A 23,088-nucleotide genomic window follows, 5' to 3' on the forward strand; every position below is an offset into this window, starting at 1 on the left:
AAATATTTAGAAGCCTATTGGTTTTAGAGTGGCCACAATGGTGATATTGCCTTGTATTGCAACTGCCACTTTGACCTTGACCTTTGAACTTAAAGTCAATAGCGCTTAAGATATTCTTAACGAGTAACACCATACCAAGTTTTGAGCATTTTGGTTCTAGAGTGTCCATAACAATTTCATCTACACGCAACTTACATGTAGTAGGCGAGGGGATAATAAACTAAGTTTTATAAGAATTAGACAATATGATATGATATAATATACATTCAATATAGATCAAACAATTTAAAACGCGTGATGCCTTCATCATATAATTTAAATGCATCGTAAGCTGTACACGACGTCTTTTAGACATCGTATGGCCATCGCGCCATCATCGTAATCCATCGTGTAGCCTTCGTAATCCATCGTGTAGGCTTCGGCTGAGATATGAAGCTTAAAACCCGTTTTCGGTTAACCTTCGTATGTCCATCTTTTGCTATCGTATATAATTTCGGCACCATCGTATAGACTTCGTTATTCATCGTACTTGCTTCGGTCACTTTTTTGTATTTTAACGAAATCGGGACCAACTTCGTACGAACTTACAATTTTAGCAATCGGGTGTCCATCGTATATAAAAATCGTGACAGTGTGACGCGGGCATTATGTTGGTACACACGACAATGTGTTTATCGCACGACAGTCGCACGATTGTGGTAAGACACTCTCAGGACAACAAGACAGTGACACGGTAAAAAATCGTAGAGCAAAAAAGTGCATGTTCAATTTCGTCTCACGACACACGACAGCGCCACGATGCTCAAAATATCGTGTGACTGTCGTACCACGATCACAGATGACCAACGATTTAACAAAATTTCTTTTCGTGGCGCTGCATAGATGTGTCGTGGGTTCGTTGTGACCAGGGCTTAAGACGAACATGTATCTGATCTTACTTTCCATGTAATAACTGTTCGCTTTAACGCAAGAAAGTTGTTTCATAATCCACACCCAGTGCTAATGTTGTATATATATTTTCACTATGAATAAGGGTTGCTAGCTCACAGTCTGGTATCTGTATAATTCCAGAATATGAAAGGGTTATTCCGTTTCCTGTCTGATATTAGCTCACTCTCTCTTTGCTTGTCGATGAGGGTAGCAGACGTTATTTTTATTTGAGTGCAAAATATTAGAACAAAAACTATCTTATTCATTATTATTTGTGTCCTTAACATACAAAAGTCCCACAAGGATACAGAACTAGAAAATCAAAAATTTCAAACAATAGATTATAAAACATTTTCATATGATTTTTGTTGATGTCCAACAAAAAGCATTGGTTCTTTTTCTACTTTGAACAGTTTTATTTGTCTTTTCGGGGCAATTTATTAGTTACAATGTTTTATGAGTTTTGCTCATTGCTGAAGACTACACAGTGACATGCTGTTGTTAACTTTTTTGACATTGGATCTCTGCTGGACATAAGTCTCATTGGAAGCCGTAATCATACAACTTTATTTTATATTTGATTTGCATTTTTACCATATCCGTTGATAAGTAGATATAAGAAGATGTGGTATGCGTGCCAAGGAGACAACTTTTCATCCAAATTTATAAAAGTAAAACATTATAGGTCAAGGTACGGCCTTCAACACGGAGCCTTGGCTCACTACGAACAGCAAGCTATAAAGGGCCCCAAAATTTTGTATTGTAAAACCATTTAAACATAAGGGTTATTTTTCATTTAAAATGCAAATTATTGGCAGCTGAATTTACCAACATCAGAAATGCTTTAATATTGTCTGTCTAGTTTGGCGTCCTATATTTATACATGTACCGACTGTCTTTTCGTAAAATAAAAACCATTTGAGAACATTTAATTTGGATTACAAATGGTAGAGCAGTGTGCGTTTTGTACATGACTGTGTGTAATTGCATGATATTCTTTAGGTGTTTAGTTTAACATACTATAGTAGTCGATGGACATGCATACACCAGTTTATATCAATAATACATGACTGAATAAGGGTCGATGCACCTCCTTAAACTGTTAATTAGTATCGTGCACTAATAATGAATACATTTTATGATAAATTAAATGTTTGCTTTGTTTTTTGTTTCCTCTTTTATTGAAGTTGTTGCATTTAAAAACACAGTTTATTTTTTTGGATTGTATCTTGTCATCATAATATTGTTTTTAGTATTTAACTATATGCCTATGTCTGAATTACGACTTCATATTCAGTACATGCGTGTTGGGTTGTATCATTTTTTAAATATTTACCGCTTAAGTTCAAGCTTGAAGTACAAAATAATTTACACAAAATAATCAAAATTTATTATGCAAACTGTACAATCTGAGCAATTCAAAAATATATAATCAGCCCTCAAAGCTGAACGTGTCTAATCAAATGTCTTAAGGCAGAATACAACTATCTTTGTCATGCTAAATACATTCGCCTCAACTCGGCCGATTCCGTATCCGGATTCTACCGAGGATGGCCGAGTGATGCTAAATATTGTCCAGTTATTATTAGGCAATCAGCATCCATGCTTCCGGGCACCACGTGACAAAACAGGTTGCAAGACCAAAGTAATGTTGTGACCTAGTAACAGTTCGGTAATATTCGTCTAACATAGTAAACAGGTAACGTTTTGCATACGTTAATGTTCATATCCAACATTGCAGACACTTTTACTTTGACTACCAGCACATGGGTTCAAATGTCTCATTTCATTTATAAAGCTGCCAATCGATCAAAACGTATTAACTGGACGGAACTATTATTGCCTCGTTGTCATAATAACAAAATAAATACCAATAAGTGGCTAAAAAAAGTTCGGTCCTGTATGTTCAATTATTTCTCCAAAATAAGTTGATTGATTAAAGCCGATTCTGTCCCTGTGCACTGGTTTTATTCCCCGGTATAGAGCTAACGCAAACGCTGAATTACCCAGCTGTAGATGGCCCTGTGCCGTTTGATGTGCTATTTTGTGAGTTTTCTATCTCGTGCATTTCTGAAAAGAAAAGTTAAGTTGATTATTTATAGTAGATAGTCAATGCATACAAATGCTGATCTTTTTGCATTAAAATTAGAAAGATAATACCATAGGAAACATGTGCACTAAGTTTCAAGTTGATTTGACTTCAACTTCATCAAAAACTACATTGACCAAAATATTTAACCTCAAGCGGGACAGACGGACGAACGGACGAACGAACGGCAGGACGCACAGACCAGAAAACATAATGCCCCTCTTCTATAGTAGGTGGGTCATACAAATAGCAATATATCAATAAATCATTTTTCTATGACATACTTGTGTGTGTGCTGTCTTTCTATCACGTAGTGTTGTCATATATTTTTAAACATTGTCATAAAGCGAGAGGTTTGGCTAATCATTTAACCAGGTTCAACCCACCATTTTTTTAAATGTCCAAAAACAGGTTAAGAATATGGCAGTTGTTATCAAATATTTTGTTTCAAAGTATGCAAGCGTGTTTTTTTTTGTTTTTTGCACTTTAATTATTGTTCCTGTTGTTCCTTGTTTTTCCTTTTATAGTTCATATGTTCCCCCGGATTTGTTTTTCCTCTTATAGTTCGTATGTTTCCCCGGATTTGTTTTTCCCTTAATCGATGGATGAATTTTGATCACCGGTATACTGCTGTTGCGTTTATCTTGCAAAAGATTCAATGATCACTTTTGTTTCATATAAATTTTCCAAAAACAGAGTATTCAGATTTAAAAGAAACAATGTATATGTTACAGGGAATTTGTTAAATCACTGAACCAAATAGTGATTTTATAAATTCCCTGATTTTGATCAGTGATTTTACAAAATCCCTGAAATAATTGAGATCTTTTTTACAGATTCACTGATTGTTTTCAGGGAATTTTTAAAAAATAAATTCATAATTATTGATTGAAAATTTCTGTGAAAAAGCCTACAGCAGTAACACTCAGCAAGTTTGAGGTTAATCTAGCCTTTATTTTTTAAGTAAGCAGTTTTTATGCACTAAATACTGACATACTGAAGAAAAATGTATGGCTCAGGCACAGATGTCTTTAAATCAAGAGTAAACATGCACACAAAAGTTACTCCAAATAATTAACATACATGCATATACTATTATGGTAAAAATAGCACTTTCGTAACAAAAATAGTGTTAATATCATTGTTTATTCAAAATAACAAACACATTTGTAGAAACAAACAACCAGTGTTGTTTTTAGTAGTAAAATTTAGTTGATCTTCGAAATGTTATGTAACACTTCTAGACTTTTTATATAAGAAAGGTGGTACATGTACAATTCTGGATAATTATATGAGGTTTTTATGAAAAGACAAGTTTAACTTACGATAGAGAATTTAGGAAATTGTGAAAATTGAAAACAAAACCAGTTTGATAGGTAGGGATTTTGAATTGGTGGCCCAGTGCCCGTATGCAAAAAGCTACATAAGTTAAGATTCGTTCCGAACGGACGGACCTTTCTACATGACCTACGATAAATTAGCGTTACGATTTGAAATATTAACTTAAGTAACTTTATGCATACAAGCCATGACAACTTTAAGGTGCAAAATATGTTATAGTTGAATAACATAGATTTCACTGTTTGATTTACAACAACAATAATATTTATTACTGGAAATCTTTCTGTCATATATGAGTACGCACCTGCCATGAAAATAATTCCACCACTTATTCCAAGAAGCACCAATAAAAGTATTCCCCAGAATGCAAGTTTTGATCCATTTGTGTCAGAATTAGTTTTTTCTCCTAGAAATACTGATGTGTAAAGATTGCTGCGTCCAAATGGATGTAAAAATTCGTCATTTTGCTGTCTTAGCGCATGCTCAACAAGATCCCGGAATTTAAAGTCTTTCGGAACTGTTTCGTCTGGTTCGAATGCTGCATTTACAAATTCCTGTGAGGACTGAAAAAGACAACAACACATTGCAATGCAATCATAAAATGTTATAAATATCGGAAAGCCGAAATTTTTCACTCTCTGGTGCTTTTAAAAAACTTTGAAAAAATGGTAAGAACAATTACTGGTTATAAGAAACATTACAAATTAGCTTCAGTCATCAATTAAAATATTGGCACTATCATAGAGTGTTGAAATACACGGGCGAAGATTAATTTTGGCAACCAAATACTCCAATTACACCGCGTTTAAATTTACCATTAAACTTTTAATCATTTCATCAGCAATATAATGGACGTCGCATGCTGACAAGATTTCGGATATACTACATGAACGTTTGAGATCTACACCCATATTTGGTAGACACTGTCTTGCTTGACCTCTAGTATTCCATGTTGTGTTTTATAGACTGCTGTTTTTCGTGGATTTTTTTATGTCATGGTGTCATCGCATTTTCTTAAACTGATGATTTGGTTATTGTCCTTCCTATTGGTATATCTTTTTTTATTAGTATTAAATTTTGTTCGAATATCAGATCACTTCGTTTTTTGTTTGTTTTCCTAACTGTTATATGCATTAAATACACCCAAACATCTATCTTTACTCGACAACACATCAGTCTTAATGTTTAAACTACATTTTTTCTGAATGCTAGCAAGTTTACTAAAAAAAAAACAGGTAAGCGTCTGTCAGCTTAATAGGAAAATCATGCAGAAATCTCGTTGAATTGTTGTGTGGGTGAAAGGTCACTGCACCTGAATCAAATATAATGCCGCTATCTTTCTTGATGTCAAAAGCGGATACTAAAAACTATGTGCCATGCTACGAGATATATACGATGTACCGTCGTGTTGATTTGTAATCAGATACTGTTTATCAATGGTATTTTTACACGCGTTGTATTTCAAATGAAATACGACTTCACAGGTAAACTCTTTCACCTTTCAATTTCAAATAAGATAATAATGATATATTTCGATGGCAAATGATAATTCATAACAGATTGAAAAGATGCAAGGGATTAACTACGGAAAGATCAAATTGGCAATTAATCAACTGACCTTAACCAAAACATGATAACTGAATTCCTCCTGTCTAACAAGTATCTGTACAATTGTGTAAATAATTGCAAAATATGTAACTAATTATATACCAAGTGGCCGAAGTTTTGTCATTAATTCATTGACTATTTTCCAGAATTAGCCATCATTTGTGTAAGAAAAATATACACTCTTCAAATCAACCTTTGACTTTAAATATTTCGACGAGTACGCTTCATTTTTTTTTTGTGTCAGCATTGTTGGCTATTATAAAAACCACTAATATGACAAAAGCGATGAAATAAAGTTAGAACTTTACTCCAACATCTCAATTTGAAATGTGGTTTTACATGTATAAACACAAACTGATTTTGAGGTGATGGTTTGTAGTCGGGGCGGAGTTGAGAGGTGAGGTTAATAGTACTTTTTTTCTTATGGCTCAATAATATTCATCGGTTTTTGTTTTGTTTTTTAAAAATCTAAATAAAAAAGAAGATGTGGTATGATGGCCAATGAGACAACTATCCACAAAAAACCAAAATGACACAAACATTAACAACTATAGGTCACCCTACGGCCTTCAACAATGAGCAAAGCCCATACCGCATAGTCAGATATAAAAGGCCCCGATAAAACAATGTAAAACAATTCAAACGAGAAAACTAACGTATATTCACTTTCGTATACATTTGCATTCTGCATTAAAATAAAAAATATCCATTTTCATTCAGTCTAGGACAAGGTTATACATTCTCAATCTTACCAGGCCATAAATATACATTCTTAAAATCTTCATGCCCCCTTACCCTCCAGATTATCAAACGTTTGCCCTTTACTTTCATTGAAAACACATTTTACAAATAAACAATAGATAGGTATGGTAAAAATTAACCTGATGTAGGAGACTTTACATTGATTTGTATAAATGTCACGTATAAATGAGGAGGAAGGGGAGGGGAAGCAATTTTGTGGAATCGAAACCTGATTTTTGTTCGAGCCGGTAACATTGTTTTTATACCGTAAACTAGTACTAACCTTTCATATATATCATGTCGTAAGACACAATCATTCTTTTTTTTTTTTATCTATAATCTCGTTTTCTATGTTGAATATCAATATTATTACAATAATTATTTTAACCTTTAAAGTTCGTTTTTTTGTTATACTTTTTTTCCGAATGAGAGCAACCTTTAAAAAAAAAATATATATTAATTGAAATATGCTAACTTACGTCAAGCTTAACCATGTCCTCATATAAGCCAATATAACACACACATTATATTATTTAAAACATTCAAATTGAATAATCATTAAAAACATGAAAGTAAGAATAAAACTCTCGATCCCAATTAAAAGATAGAACATAATCTATAACTGCATTAAAATATAATGCAAAATTCAATAATTGCTATATTAATATATTAATAATTAATTGTTGAAATTGCATCACATCTTCGATTTTGAATGGTTTACTATTGCTCCAAACTAGTTTGTGTATTATGTACACAACAGGTGTGATCGATGGGGACGATCTGACAATACATTTGTACCTGCAGCTGTACGTTAAATAATAATGTTGTTGATTAATTAGTATACAAAAAAGATTGGGGCATTTAATCGCTCTTTAAATATTATATTGCCATTTTAATATTATTTTCCATGATATATAGATACATGTAAGATACCAGAGGTTGATTTATAGGAGGAGACGGGGAGAAAGCCCATAAGGAGTCAAATTTATGGCTTTTACTTGTCTTACTCATAGCGTCTGAACCCCCCTTCTCGATCCCTCCTCCCCACACACCTTTTCTGCCCGGACACCTAAACAGTAGACAAGTATGAACACAAAGTCAATACGTTAATGGTAAAATTGTATGTTCTATAAGCTGTATTGCTTCTAAATAAAGTATTATTATTATAAGCGTGTAATTAATTACGTTTTGTCTTTAAAAGTTGTAAATGCATTAGAATCTGTTGATTTTCATTGTACACACAAATCTAAAACAATAAATTTTATTTAACAAACGATTATATTTTTCTCTCTCAAATATCAAATTCAAAATATCAAGTGACTTATACTGTATCATGTTACAGACACTGAAATTTTATTTCATTTAACAATGATCACATAATTTTATAAATACATCAGGGTTTTCTTTTAAAATACTACGGCTAAAATATTACCTGAAAGAAACTCTGGTGTTTTTTCTCTAAAATATATTGTTCTATACACAAATACAAAAGGAGCAGGTTACTGCAAGTATTTTATGTTAGGTTATGAATAAAATTTCTTTCTTTCTAATCCATAGTCATAGAATTAAAACATAATGCCAGTTTAAATCATTATTTTCGCAGTCTTCGTATCCAATTTTATATTTTTAACATACAAATATAAAACATTTTTACATACCACTATCAAGTTTGCCCTCGTTCCCATCTTTCCCTCAAGTATAAATGAAAAAAGTCAATTTAAAATAATGTTTTATTTAATAATAGAAATGAGCGAACAAAGCGTTTCCCGGACATACGCTGCAAAATTTATGGTTCATTGAAAAGCAAGCATAATAAAGAAAATTTCGCCTTCCGTCAAAATAACGGCAACAGCTTTTCATCGAAGATTTTTAAATCAATATTGCATTAATATAAAAGGTATTCCTTTTACTATCAGATCAAAAAGTGAGAAGTTAATTTGCACGTGTCGATCGAAGCGTGATTAAAACGTGCCAGTTTATATTTTTACCGGAAGACTTGAACGCCAGCTGATATAACATATGTTTCACTCTATAATAAAGATCATCAATGCGTTTTTACTATCGCTAGTGAATCTGTTGCGAACAAAATGTATTGTTTGAACTAGAAGATATTTGTTTTTTATGCAAGGTCAAAACATTCAAGGTCGTCGTTGAAGACCTCCCAGCTACATGTACAATGTACGACCGAGATGAGAATATGAATATTTTATTTTCATATTTGTCATAAATTTGAATTGGTCTTGGTTTTTTTCTTTTAATTATATTATTCTTAATTTATTGAAAGAATTTTATGTTTTTGTAAATATAAAAACCCGGATTCTATCTTTATTTAACATTCTGTGATTCGTTTTAAATTCATTGTCATTAGTAACAAGAACATCCCATTTAAATGAAAACGTGGGACTGTAATACTAAAACACACCATAACTTTTGGATTGTTTTTTCAATTAATACTGAATCCCAACGACATCAAACTTAAGACTTACGTACATTTTTTGAACGACAGATCTAGAAAGATGCGATAAACTCGATTCAATAGCACACGGGAACGTATTCTAGTACCCACGGCTTCAATCAAGCTAGTTCAGTGGTCCTATGTTATTTATAAATGGATGACATTTTTAGAAATTATTTGTCTAATGGGAACATTATTTTATTTAATAATTAATTAATATAATAATATTATGCTATTATAAGTGGTTCATTTGTAGAAATTTTATTAATTTATTGATATTAAATCGTTATTTCTTTCTTTAACGTCTGTTTATTGTTCATACCTTACCTGCATATCTATATACATGTATCATCCCTGTAAAAAGTTGTTTATTTTGTCATTAGCTTAAATCGATTGAAAATGAAGACAGTGAAGTGTTCTTTGATTCGGCGCGTGTTGGTCGCGTGACTCATTTCAAACATTTCAATTTCTCTTAAAAAGCAGTAAAGCACTACAGGTTAAAGTCTAAAGCAACCAGGTGTGAAATTTAAAACGGTAGATAAAAATCAATAGTTTTGTAATAAACATATTTCTATTTTTTGTCGTAAAGAAAATAAGGTCAAGAACTTTCAAACTGTACTTTTCCTGTTATGTAAATCCGAGATTAATTTACCAATTAAACGGAATTAAAGGACTCTTATCAAATGGTACGAATGATTAGGCGGATCCAAGGAGGGGGATCCTGGAGTGCCCTATCCCCTTTTTCGGCGGAAAAATTTAATTCATTATATAGGGACCTCTGAAGCATGACTGAAGCGCCCCCTTTTTGTGTCAGTCAGCCCCCCCCCCCCCCCCCCCCCCCACCCCACCTCTGATAATTAGTTCTGGATCTGCCACTGGAATGCAATGAATATTCATAATTAGTTATATTTTCAAAATTGTCTTCATCCTGAGCTTCTTTTTCTTTCTTTCTAACTTCCTCCTGTCGTAAGGAGTACATCAATTGCTTGATTTTCACAGTGATATTAGACGGACGGAAATAGCTATAATCACTTTGGTATTTCACAGTATAAAACGCACTTGCTTATTACAAAATATAGGCTTATGGAAGATATCAAAAGTTATTCACTTTGTTTCTTTCTTTACCCTCGCTCCCTCAATCGACCGAAACTAAAATGTTAGGCCATTTTAGGGGCTAGCTGAGGATAACCTCCGGTGTGGGATTTTCTCGCTGCGTTTTAGACCCATTGATGGCCTTCGTCTGTTGTCTGCTCTTTGGTCAGGTGTTTTTTTATTTTTTTTATTATATATATTCCCTATTTTAATTCTCAATCTTATTATTGACTTAAAAAACTGAGCATATTTCAGTAATAAAAGTCATAACTTTTCATTTGTAACTTGTATGCTAGATTAAGTTTGGTTTAAATTAAAGTGAATCTTAATGTTATTTTAATCTTCTGATCGCTGAATGTAAATTTTACATATAATCCCGTGTAAACTGATAGAAATCAAATTTTATAAGATATATCTCTGGGTCTTTGTTATGAATCAACAAAGCACGTCAAGCCACGCGACCCGTTTCAAACAGCTGACTTGTGTATGGATTATGATACATGGACACGAGTAATATCACTCAGTATTGTGTTAAAAGTAGGTTGAAAACCAAGCTTTTTATCACAATGATCATGGATTTTCTCAATGATGATCTTTTTCTGATCGTAAATAATGCAATTTAAGCTTGAAATAAAAAAAAAAAGGATTTATTTGTGATAAGTAGGTTAACCTTCGAATCCAATTGTGTTACATTGAACATTTGAGATTAATTTGGTGAATGCATCGTATATGTTTCAGGTCACTTTGATAAATATTCATTTACTAATTATATTATAATGGTACGCTGCAGCTAATAAATAAAAGCTTGCTTAGAAAATGAAATCAAAAGACTGGAATTGATTTTTCCTTATTTTCTAAGATTTTCGATGAAATCTATATAAAATGTCAATCATGTATATTCCAAACAAGATTTTTCGATATCGTAGCAAAATATTTTCATGTTGCTTTATAGTATCTATTATTTTATTAAAAGTAGGTTGAAAATAAATCTTCTTATCATAATGATGAGCTCTCACTGATCGGAAATAATACAGTTTAAGCTTGAAATAATAAGAATATTCTTTGTGCTAACATTTATAAGCAACACGACGGGTGCCACATAGGGAGTAGGATCTGCTTACTCTTCCGGAGCACCTGAGATCACCCCAAGTTTTTGGTGGGGGTTCGTGTTGCTTAGTCTTTAGTTTTCAGTACTATTATTTGTCTGTTTGTCTTTATTTTTAGCCATGGCGTTGTCGGTTTATTTTCTATTTATGAGTTTGACTCTCCTCTGGTACATTTCGTCCCTTTTTAAGTTGACGGCCCTTGGTGTTTGTGCTTTTAATACTAGAATATTTGCAATGTTTACAGGTTTTATTTAATGAACATTTTTTTTATATAGATTAGACCGTTGGTTTTCCCGTTTGAATGGTTTTACACTAGTAATTTTGGGGCCCTTTATAGCTTGTTGTTCGGTGTGAGCCAAGGCTCCGTGTTGAAGCCGTACATTGACCTATAATAATTTTTTTTTTTTTTTTTTTTTTAATTGTGATTTGAATGGAGAGTTGTCTCATTGGCACTCACACCACATCTTTCTTTATCTATTTGCGCTTTTATAAGTTTTGCTTCTTATGACTTTCCTCCTTATTTTATTGAGCTTATGACCGGTAGATTTGCCCTCGCACTGTTAAATTTATAATTTTCATTATGATTAAAAGTCATTTCATAGAACAGTATTGTGGTATATTATATAGAGAGCTAAATGTAACAATCATAAAGACACAAAGGCACGTTTTTCACTGTTCAGTTTTCCCATGATATCTTGGAATAAAATTTTTAGATCCTTATAATATGTCCTGACTTTTATTTCGCCCACATTTCAAATACATATCTTAGTTTCTCATTCATTTTAAATTCTGGACTAAGTCCAAGTTCATCAATATAACGAATTATAATGCAAGTAACCAACTATTATTTATTTATAAAATCCATCGTGACTCCTTTGGTAGTCTATAACTTTAAGCTTTTTGTTTTACTGTAGAGTATGTAACAACAAAGATACAGTATATTGAATTTATTTACGCAACTCATTGAAATTACAAGTATACGGCTAAAATTAAAAGCGAACATGTCCAGTCAATTTAATACAGGTGTATCAAAGTTTGAAGTGTCAATGTCCATAGTGTTTTCAGCGCAAATGACCTATCGTACTACAAGTGTCCTTTGCCCAAAATTTACGCAAAAAGGAGTTGTATTGACATATTTATACATTCCGTATGCAGTTGGGCAAATATTTTGTCAAATGTTTTAATTGGCGCATTTATTTAACATACAGTAACTATTCAATTTTGTTCTGTACATAACTTATAAGTGGATTTACAAATGAGTTGTCTTTATAATTTGATAAAATCATAGTTCTTACATGTACTTAAATTCATATATTATATTTTTCAACATCCAGAAATTCACCTTTATATTTCCTATAAAACCCTTCAACCATTCATTGACACAGGAAATTATAACTGACGGATTATTATTGTTAAACACGTGTTCTTATAACGTTGTGCACGATGTTCCTACAACTTAACGTAACACTGAAAATGCGACGTCAAAGAGGATTTTTCGAAATTTTAACGTCGAATTTGTAAGTTTCATTCGGGTTGTTTTGTGTTGTTGGTTATTTTTGTCTCTGTTATTATTTTTTTAAAGTCTTTTAACCACGAATTGCCTCAAGTTGTGGATATCGATTTAACACCTGCAAAATGCTGTATTGTAAGTCATGTAAGAAGGATAAAATAAGACGGAAAGTTTTTCCATAAATAAATTAAAACAAAACTACATGTATATATGTACAAAACTTTTTAATCACATGCTGCTAAAATGTCATGGTGCATATCATCTGTCATTATAAATTTTCCATACCTTGATTCCACCCCAATACAAATATATATAACACTGTTCAAGTAAATTAAAGACTTTTTTCCTTGGATTAATTTGAACTGAATATTGTTTCCATTAACACATAATTTATCAAAATACAACCCTTCAATTAATTGAACCCCAGCTTGAAAAGTTGATTGATTTTGTTTTTTAACGTCGGATAAACACTTTAAAATATAATAGTTCTCTCCTGGATCGTCCGTAAAAACGGCTAAAATAATTCCGGGTTGAATCAATTCAATGAAAGTATTTTCATTGCTATTTGCGATAAGTCTTTCGGTTAACTCTGTTTCATGACAAAGTTTATATTTACGAAAAATTCCGGCTTCGCTAGTACAAGCATTATATTCATCGGGACAGTTGGAACAGTCGTAGCAGGACAAGTCTCGAATTAAACCAGTTCGAGGACTTGTACTTCTGATTTGATGAATACACCTTACTGACGGAACGACTTTAAAAGATCTTGTTCTATTTCAGGGAACTTCCTCAACATATCTAAAAATTCGACGTTTGCATATAGCGGACTGCCTTGGAGTCTCTAAATTGTCCTTAAAAAAGTTATAAAAATCATTTGCATTTTGAATAAACAATTTTCCTCTCGCCACTGCAAAATCAGCTTGATTTTTTATTAACCCCCCTGCCGAATCTTGTACTCCTTTGGCATGTGATGTTTAAAAATAGTTTCTAACTATATTGAAACCAAAATCTTGTTTTGCATAGCTTATATCTCCGGAACAGTGCCTTGATTTATATTGTGTGGCACACCCGTCTGTAAATTTGTGCATGGTTTTCATATCATAGTTAATACTCTTTAGGTAATCCGCTATTTGCCGTTGCGCCTCATGTGAAAAATTATGATCATGAACTTGATCAGGACTTATAACAAAAAACTGTTCTTCAACTAATCCAGCATTAACTTCAGGATCGGACGGACCGTCTAGATTTTCAATTGGATGCCTATAAATCACGGATACATGTATCGAAACTTCCGTTTTCGGAAAATAGCATGATTTAATTTCAATTTTATCTTTACACGAATAGTTTTAAGAAAATTCATGAATGCAAATAGCTTCATTTTTTTCAAGTTGCTCTTAATTGATTTCAGTTGTTCTGTTTGCCATTTTGCACGAAAAACGTGTGCTGAAAACTTTGATATCAATTCAAGAAAGTACTTTAACATTTCTCCCGGTTATGTGTTCACCTTCACAAGGCACAGCTCTTCCTTTTTCCGACTACCATCAATATCTTTTTTTATAAATTTCAACACAGGATTTGTTTTCATTCTCTGGAACATTTAATTGAAAAAAAATTAGCACAAACTTGTTACGTCGGAAATAAGCTTTTTCGGATTTTTGACGTTTTCCGACGTTGGGACAAAATGGCTACCGTTTTGTAAATGTTCGTATCATTTTATCACTTTTAGACTCAAATATGTAGTAAATAAAAAAAGATTCTTGTGATTTTGTTCTCTTCGTGTATCTAACTTTTGTTTTAATAAATTATAAACAACTTATTGAAATATCAGGTAAAAAAAAACACATTTAGAGCTTTGACAAATGAAATATCAAGTGGGACAAAACGGCTACCGGTTGAAAAACGACTGCGTAGAGAAGATTTTTTAAAATCTACAATTTTTGAACTCACGAACAAGGAGGCAAATATTTGTTCTATCGGAAGATGTTATTATTATCTTACCTTTTTAAGACATTTTCTTCTATATATACTCATAGAATTCACTTTTTGTCGTTAAGTCAACGAAAAACGTCGTTGGACATATTTCTTGTTTAAGCTTAATCTGCTGTCACCGAGTCAAAAAAAAATTGACAAAAAAACGGCTTTAATGTCACAAAGAACCAACACACGTAGTTGTTCCCGCCAAGTTTCGGGAAGATCAGAGAATAAGAAATAGCATCACTATACATAAAAGTTAAAACATTTGTTTGAAAATGTAACGTTGGACATCCGTTTTTTTGCATAACTTTGTTGTTTAAATCGTCAAATATTTTAGATATAACTAAGTATATGACCAAGAGCTAAAACAATATAATTAAAAACATGTTCTGAATTTATTTTCATCTTGGAACGTGTTTGCTGACATTTTTTGTTTGTTTTGCGATGGAATTTCGAAGATTCTGTTTTAAATCCCAGAGGTTGTATGAACAGCGTGCGTAACGTTTATGTGAAAACCTTGCGCAATTGTGAAATACAGTAACTGTCCAAATCTGACTTGTCTAATGTTGCGCTTTTTTTATTGGGAGTCGAATCAGATACTCAAATTCATAAAATATTGCACGCACCCACTATATCAATTGGTAACACTATTTACATAAGCAATACTGTGCCTGGAAAATTCCAATAAAATAAATATCCTCACGACACAATTCATTTACCACTATTTTTAATTATTGAAAAGACAAAGAATTTAGTACTCTAAGATCAGTGAGTTTAATAATTAAACTGTTTTTGATTAAACCTATTCATTTTCTAATGGAATGACGAAAATCAATGCGTTATTAATCAATGATCGTGATAGGTTTCTGTTTTAGATATGTGAAACATATCTGTAACAAATCAGAACATGTCAGGTATCTTAAATAACGAAATTAATCTTATATCAGTTTTTTTTTAGATCTTCTTAACGGAAGATTTATTGCTTATAAATCTTATCGACTTTCTGAAGCAGGTATTCTATTCGCATGAAGCTACAGTGTAAAAAACATAACAATGATAAGGTTATAATGATTGTATGCTATGATAAGAGAAATAGACACTGAATAAACAAAACAACTGCTGACTAAATGGCGAAAATAACGAACAGTAAAAGATTGAACAGCAAGAGGATAGGTTAGATCAACAAACACACTACAGTAATCACCAGTTTACATGTACGATCGAGCATTACAGCTGATTAAATTGAGTGTGTAGCCAGCGGTAATATCTTTGGTTAGCTTGCTTCTTAGGCTACTTTGAAAGGAGGGTAGTTTACCTTACCTAATAACGACTTCACGGTTCAGATAACAAGCAAGCTAACCAAAGATATTACTTTTGGCTATATACTCAATGAAATTCGCTGTAGCATGCCATTACAATTTAAATGTACTTTAACTACTGATTTTTAATCAAATAAGGTCATATTGCTGAAATGCCCCCTTTTAAATTATTAAAATCTATCCTTTAACATTACATATTAGTGTAAATTAGAAGAAGGTCGCGAAATCGCGGTACTATTAGGCAAGTGTTGAAACAAAGAATTTTTTGAATTTCGCGGGCAGTACGTCGACTGAGCATGCGCGAAAGCGTATACGACACGTATCAATATCGGTCTGTGAATTGTGTTATTTTCTCAAAAATTGGCGTTTTTTGTAGAAAAAGATTGATTGAAAGACAAATTAAGGAAGTACGAAACACTTCAGTTAAACGCCATATAACAAATATTTCCGACTTTGTATGGTTTCAGATTTAATGCAGCTCAACGACATCGGTCCCTTGCTTTAGTAGTACATGTGTGTTATAAAAGTGTCAGACAACCAATTCCAAACCATATATAAGTTTGCATAATATTTATTTTACTGATTCGAAGTCATACAGATGCATAAAATCGTCTTTTTCTCTGCATTTAACATTCATTTCAAGGTGTTAATATCCGCTGCCGCTCGTTCCTTCGAGAAAAAAGTATGAAAGAAACGTATCAAAATACTATACTTCTGCCACAAGTCAATGTCCAGATGTGTATATATCACAAAAGCAGCACAAGGATTTATAGCGAACGACAATACGTCCTAAGTGATACCATGGCAGAAATTAAACAACATGAATTGTATATAAATAACAAATTAAAAATGTAAATTCACATTTCTTTTGGCATATAACGATAACTCATTGCACAGTTACGATGAAAGATCATGCACCAAATCACACCTAATTATACCAATAAACAGGTAATACGGAATTTAATGCTTTAATAATTAAGTTTTTATGAACTTGAATTACAGATAATTATTCTTCCAAACAAAAATTAAATTTAAATGAAGGCATTATTTACGCTTGTCGGTAAAATAATTCATCAAATTGGTATTCACGTTCGACATCAAAGCGTTTTATAAATTCAACCGTCTTTAAAACTTAATATCGAAAGAGAATATCGTTTTTTTAGCGTTCGTGCACAACATGCATTATATATATTTGGCTAAAAGCTTTCACCCACACAAGTTGTTGTTTGGTTAACTTTTGTTATAAATGTCAAGAGACGCCCAGAGAGAAATCTACTTAGGAATACGGAACTCGGAAAAGAAGGTAGCATGGTGTTTCACGGATACATACAAACTCCATCACATCGTATGGATAGTTTACTTAGATGACCGATATATTATAAATTTACATGATAGATATAAAAAGATGTTGTATAAGTGCCAATAGAACAACTCTCCATTAAAGTCACAATTAGTAAAAGTGAGCCAATATCATTTCCATCATGTCAAAGTACAAATTCACAACCAATTTTGATCACATTTAAGTAGTCGCTATAAAACGTTGAAACAGACTGAAAAAAGCTAAAAGTTTCGTAAAATCTGTTTTCTTCTTTGGTAAATGCATAAAAACAGTGTTCTGTTGGTTATTAGTATAAGGGAGGGTTGAGATATCACAAAACATTTTTAAACCCGTCGCATTTTTTGTGTCTGTCTCCATGTCAGAGGCCTCTGGCCTTAGTTAGTTTTAAATGTTGTTTTTCTAAATTCTAGTTCATTCATATGTTCAAATCAATGAATGTGTTCGTAGATAGAAGACTTTTTTGTGTTCTGTTAAATTGTTCCTTTTAAAATTGTTGTACGATGATGACTGATGTACCCTTATTTTGACTATTTTTATTTATTGCGTCTGTTTATTTAACGCATCAATGTAAATATAACGGAATTTGATGAGACTGTCATTAAAGTGAGAGGGTTAGCGCTATAGAACCAGGTTTAATCCACCATTTTCTACATTTGAAAATGCATGTACCAAGTCAGGAATATTACATTTCTTGTCCATTCGTTTTTAAAACGTTTTTTTATTTGATTTTACCATGTGATTATGGACTTTCCGAATTGATTTTCCTCTGAGTTCAGAATTTTTGTGATTTTACTTTTTTTCTGGAGTTTTGTATGACGTCCATTTTAACTGAACTAGATAATGGACAAGATGCTAATCGCCTCCGGGTGTGGGATTATTTCGCTGTGTTGAAGGCTCCTTGGTGGTCGTCGGCTGTGGTATGCTCTCTAGTCAGTTTGTAATATCTTTGACACAATCCGCATCAAAATTGTCAATTTTAATTAGACCGTTGGTTTTCCCGTTTGAATAGTTTTACACTAGTAATTTTGGGGCCCTTTATAGCTTGTTGTTCGGTGTGAGCCAAGGCTCCGTGTTGAAGGCCGTACTTTAACCTATAATGGTTTACTTTTTAAATTGTTATTTGGATGGAGAGTTGTCTCATTGGCACTCACACCACATCTTCCTACATCTATTGAACATGATGAATTTGAAAAGCGGTGCATTTAGTATATTTTTTTCTCAAATTAATCAAGATAACATCAACAACGACCAAAAATTAAAGTTAATGACGAGATTGACTGTTATAATATGACACAATGTTGAGGGTGATATTTATCTGTTCGGGATTTATAAATACACAGTTGCCCTAGTAATTAAAGGGTACTTATATCCGATATCATTTAAGAATTGAATGCTTCTTTTTGTAAATTTATTGGGGTGTAAAAGCGTTGACCGAAGTACATTTTGTATGAAGCGCGGAAGCGCTTCATTATAAAAATGTATGCACGGTCAACGCTTTTACAACCCTATAAAGTTACAAAAAGAAGCATTCAATACTTATAATTACATTGTTTAGCTAGGATTATAAAAACACGATTTTCATGAAGTTAAATTTTTAAATTCACCTGTGCATTTTATTGTGGGACCTCGTGTCATCATGAATGAAATGTTATTGTCTCATGCAACTGCTTACGGAATAACATGTGATGTGCAATTAGCCAATCAGAATAACGTATTATAATGAAACATACATCTAATGTAATTATTTGACTATAATCAATTTGGCTCGTTTACTCTTATTATAATTAATCTGAATAAAACCAGCTCTTTCTCCCTTTCTGTGTATTTGAATATATTTTCTTTTATCTTTTTAGTGTTTGAACTAGCTTCTGCTATCACAAATCGAGCTTATAAATGTGAAACATAATTATATGTTTAATAATGTGGGATGCTTTCTGCTCTTTGGTCTCGTTCTGTCTCTCTGCGTGACACAATTACATATATAAATCAGCATAACCATGATATTCAATTACCCGCAGAATATGATTTCAAACTAAAATATTTCAAAGATGCTAACAATTAAGTTTGCAAAAAAAATGTCCTCTGAGGGAATTTGATTTCCTAAAAAGTTCCCGAATCATTTCCGGTAATGACGAGATGGTTAATAGGACCAATATTTCTGTCAACTTGAAAAAAATCTATCTAATTAGAAGTCATTTATCAAATTAAAAAAAAAATACGTCCAGCAAATAGTTTTATTCCAAACATTTTCGTCATCAATAGTAAGAACTTTAAGAAGGCTTACTGTACGGGTGTTTGACCATGTCTATTGGTAAGTATTTCATGCAAAATCAGAAACAAACAAATTAACACTCAATTAGATAGGAAAGTCGGGCAATATAATCTGTTAAAATAAAGGGCTGAACTGTATGACTGTATCTAGACTTACATTTATAATGACAAAAATATTAGATAAGAGGTAAAATAAGAAAAATACCAAACACAAGCCTTAGAAAAATTCAAATCGGAAAGTCCCTTATCAAATGACAACATCTAAAGCAAAACACATCAAACGAATGGATAACTGACTAATTATTACAGGCATTTTCGTCTAAAGAAAAGGTTTGGTTAACCTTGTTTTATAGGTAGCTTAACCTCCCACTTTTATGACAACGGACAATAAAAATAACTTCAGTATATATTATGTCCAGCGGCAAATATATAAAACACATACATGTCTTAATTATGGATCGAAACAGCGATTTGATAAGAAATTTTTGTATACCTATATATTGTATGTGACGCGCTTAGCGAGAAGCAACATTTGTGTATACTAGTTGACTTAAAAAGATCAAGAAGTTCCATCACCACCTCTCGCTTATAGCTAGCGGTATGCCGTGCTTTGCTCATTGTTGAAGGGGTACGGTGATTTAAAGTTGTCAATATTTGTGTCATTTTGGTCTCTTGTGGATAGTTGTATCATAAAAACTCATACCACATCTTCTTTTATTATATATACCGAGAAGAAGCTTTTGCCGTTTTATAATGCAGCCTTCTCCCTTTGAGAGCATTTACCCAAATATTGATAATTATGTTTATGTATATGTGAGTTCTAGTTAAATTGTCTACTAATTTGTGTTTGTCACAAACTTACTGTCTTTTAAAAAGTTGAAATGGCAAAAATATTTCATTTTGATAACCACAAAATACTTACGTCTCTACGCCGTTTAAAGTTTGGAAAATGAAGGCGATATTTCGGAACATTCGAATTCAATTCCCCGTCTGATTTTGCATGTCGTGGTGGGTTTGGACTTTCGGATTCAACATTTATTAACACTGGCTCGGAAGTCTGATTTTTCAGGATGCCACGTCTGGGTAATGGTGTTAAAGTCACATCCTTTTCTTTCGAAACAGTATCACTATATTTTCCATTGTTAGTTACCGTATCACTTTCTGTAGAATCTTGTCTAGCGGTGCCCTGATCAAGGGTATACTTCCGTGAGAATATTGGAAGTATTTTGTGTTCATGCTTTCCAATGATAAAATTCCCGCCATTCAGAGTGCAGAACTTATGATTTGTTGCATTTGAATTAATTTCGTTTCCTGAAATGCTACTAACTGCCGCTAGATCTTCGACATATGGATCATTCATTTCGCTTAATCCTCATCTTTATACAATATATCAAAAGCTGGTTATAGCTGCCATACCAATAGCACATACCTTCACACTGTATCAACGATCATATGGTCTTTCTTTTATTCACATTCGCTTGAAAATAGTAGCTGGTTTATGCTGCCGTACCAAAAAAACATACCTTTACACTGTAGCAACGATCATATGGTCTTTCTTTTATTCACTTTGGCGTTAAATTTCCCAGAATTCCATTGAAAGTTATCTTCCGATCAGAATTATGTAATCCAACATCTACACCTGAAAACAGAACATAACTTTAGACTGCAGCAACAATCATAAATGATATGATCTTCCTTTAATTCACTGTCGCGCTAAATTTCCCAGAATTCCATTCAAAAATATCTTCCGATCAGACTTTTTTTTATATTACCGACTTTTGACTCCGGATTATATAATTTGTCGACTGGTAACCTTGAACATCATGGTACTCGGTCAAGTAAGAGCAACCAAAATAAGAAAAATCAAACATATAATTGGTATAATTGAAGGGAACATTTACTGTTTCATAGGCAACACAACATACTCGAATACAATATGTTCGTTTTGTGTATTTTTAAATTAAACATTTAGTTTCCAGGCTATCAGATACGTTGTAGATAATTTGATAAGCTGTTAAATGAACAAACAAGAACTTTATCATACACGCCAACTGTCACTATTTGTTTGGGGATTTCCAACATGGAGACTCCAAACTGAATTTTTTTTAAGTGCAATTTTATTTAAAACAAAACAATCAATTTGATCATGGGTTTGGCATTGTAAAAGTATAAAAAACAACAAATAAACAACATTAAAAAAATTTTGAAGGACCCTTTAGAAATTGAAGTTTTGTAGGACTATGAGGGTCACTATGCATGAACAACCGCTTTGGACATTTGGAAATTGTAGGCAGGTATGCTTTATACATTTAAAAAAAAAATAATATAAGAATACTTTATACCGCGTCTGTACGTTTGTTACGTTTTATTGTTTATTATTTCAAACTTGAGCAAGAATGAAGAGACATTTTAAAATTGTTTAAATGCACAATTCCGTTTATGTTAAGATAAGCCATCGATGATGAATAGAAATAAGAATTGTCAACATTATAGTTCTTCTTTTGCTTTGGTCTCGAAAAAAATTAGTTCCACAATCTTAAAATCTTTTGTGGATAGTTGTCTCATTGCAATCATACCACATCTTCTTTTTTATATTTTGTATAGACACATATATAATGAGTCCTATCATCTACATATTTCAAACATATTTCTCTTGTAGCAATCTTGTAGAATTATACAACATGTCTTATCACATAGTTTTCAAACCCGTATCTCCATCTCTATACAAATTTTATAAAACAAAACAATATGTGTCTTATCATCAACATATTTCAAACACATAATTTTATCTCTATATCAATCTAATAAAATTAAACATTACAAAAGTAACAAGCCAAATGAAACAATATGATTTACCTGTAGATTTATTAATAACAGGCAGATTCCTTTAAAACATTCACTTCCGTTAACAATGCATCTGGAATCATTCAGATATTTTCTCAATGATTTAACGTGACTTTCTTCAGATTTATCTTGATTCTACCAAACCGGAAGCACGTGATATAAATAGAAGGCAATGCAAATCAATGTATTTTATTTGAACAGGTTGTAGTGTATCAATAGCCATCAATTAATGTCTTTATAATTAAGATTTTAAAGTCAATATACCATAGATTGATTAGCCAATACAGTAATTGACTAATGGGATTTGAGAGATTTTCTACAGCTAAGTAATCTATTTATTAAGGGTCAATATCTCTCAATAACAATTAGTTTAGATCATCCATATTGAAATTTATAAATTCTTGTTTCATGTATGTTATGAATTGTGTTTACATAGTGGGAGGTTTTTCGATGATTTTCAGCTATTTTT

The 23,088-nt window shown here is 32.3% G+C and overlaps 1 protein-coding gene across 2 annotated transcripts in view; it reads right to left on the reverse strand.

Moving 5' to 3' along the window:
• Positions 1 to 2,297: 2,297 nt before the first annotated feature.
• Positions 2,298 to 23,088, reverse strand: part of LOC134690517 (uncharacterized) — a 63,128-nt gene continuing 42,337 nt past the window's right edge. The window contains exons 2-4 of one of the 2 annotated variants that reach the window (XM_063550485.1): positions 20,698 to 21,414; positions 4,665 to 4,923; positions 2,298 to 3,000 (exon numbers count right to left, since the gene is read on the reverse strand). In XM_063550485.1, the coding sequence (XP_063406555.1) occupies positions 2,933 to 3,000; positions 4,665 to 4,923; positions 20,698 to 21,135 (765 nt within the window). In that variant the 5' untranslated portion in view covers positions 21,136 to 21,414 and the 3' untranslated portion in view covers positions 2,298 to 2,932. Of the gene's footprint in view, positions 3,001 to 4,664; positions 4,924 to 20,697; positions 21,517 to 23,088 lie in introns of those variants that run through there. The other variant, XM_063550484.1, reaches the window with a different exon arrangement.

Source organism: Mytilus trossulus, chromosome 11 (assembly GCF_036588685.1).
Source record: "Mytilus trossulus isolate FHL-02 chromosome 11, PNRI_Mtr1.1.1.hap1, whole genome shotgun sequence".
Lineage (NCBI taxonomy): Eukaryota > Metazoa > Mollusca > Bivalvia > Mytilida > Mytilidae > Mytilus > Mytilus trossulus.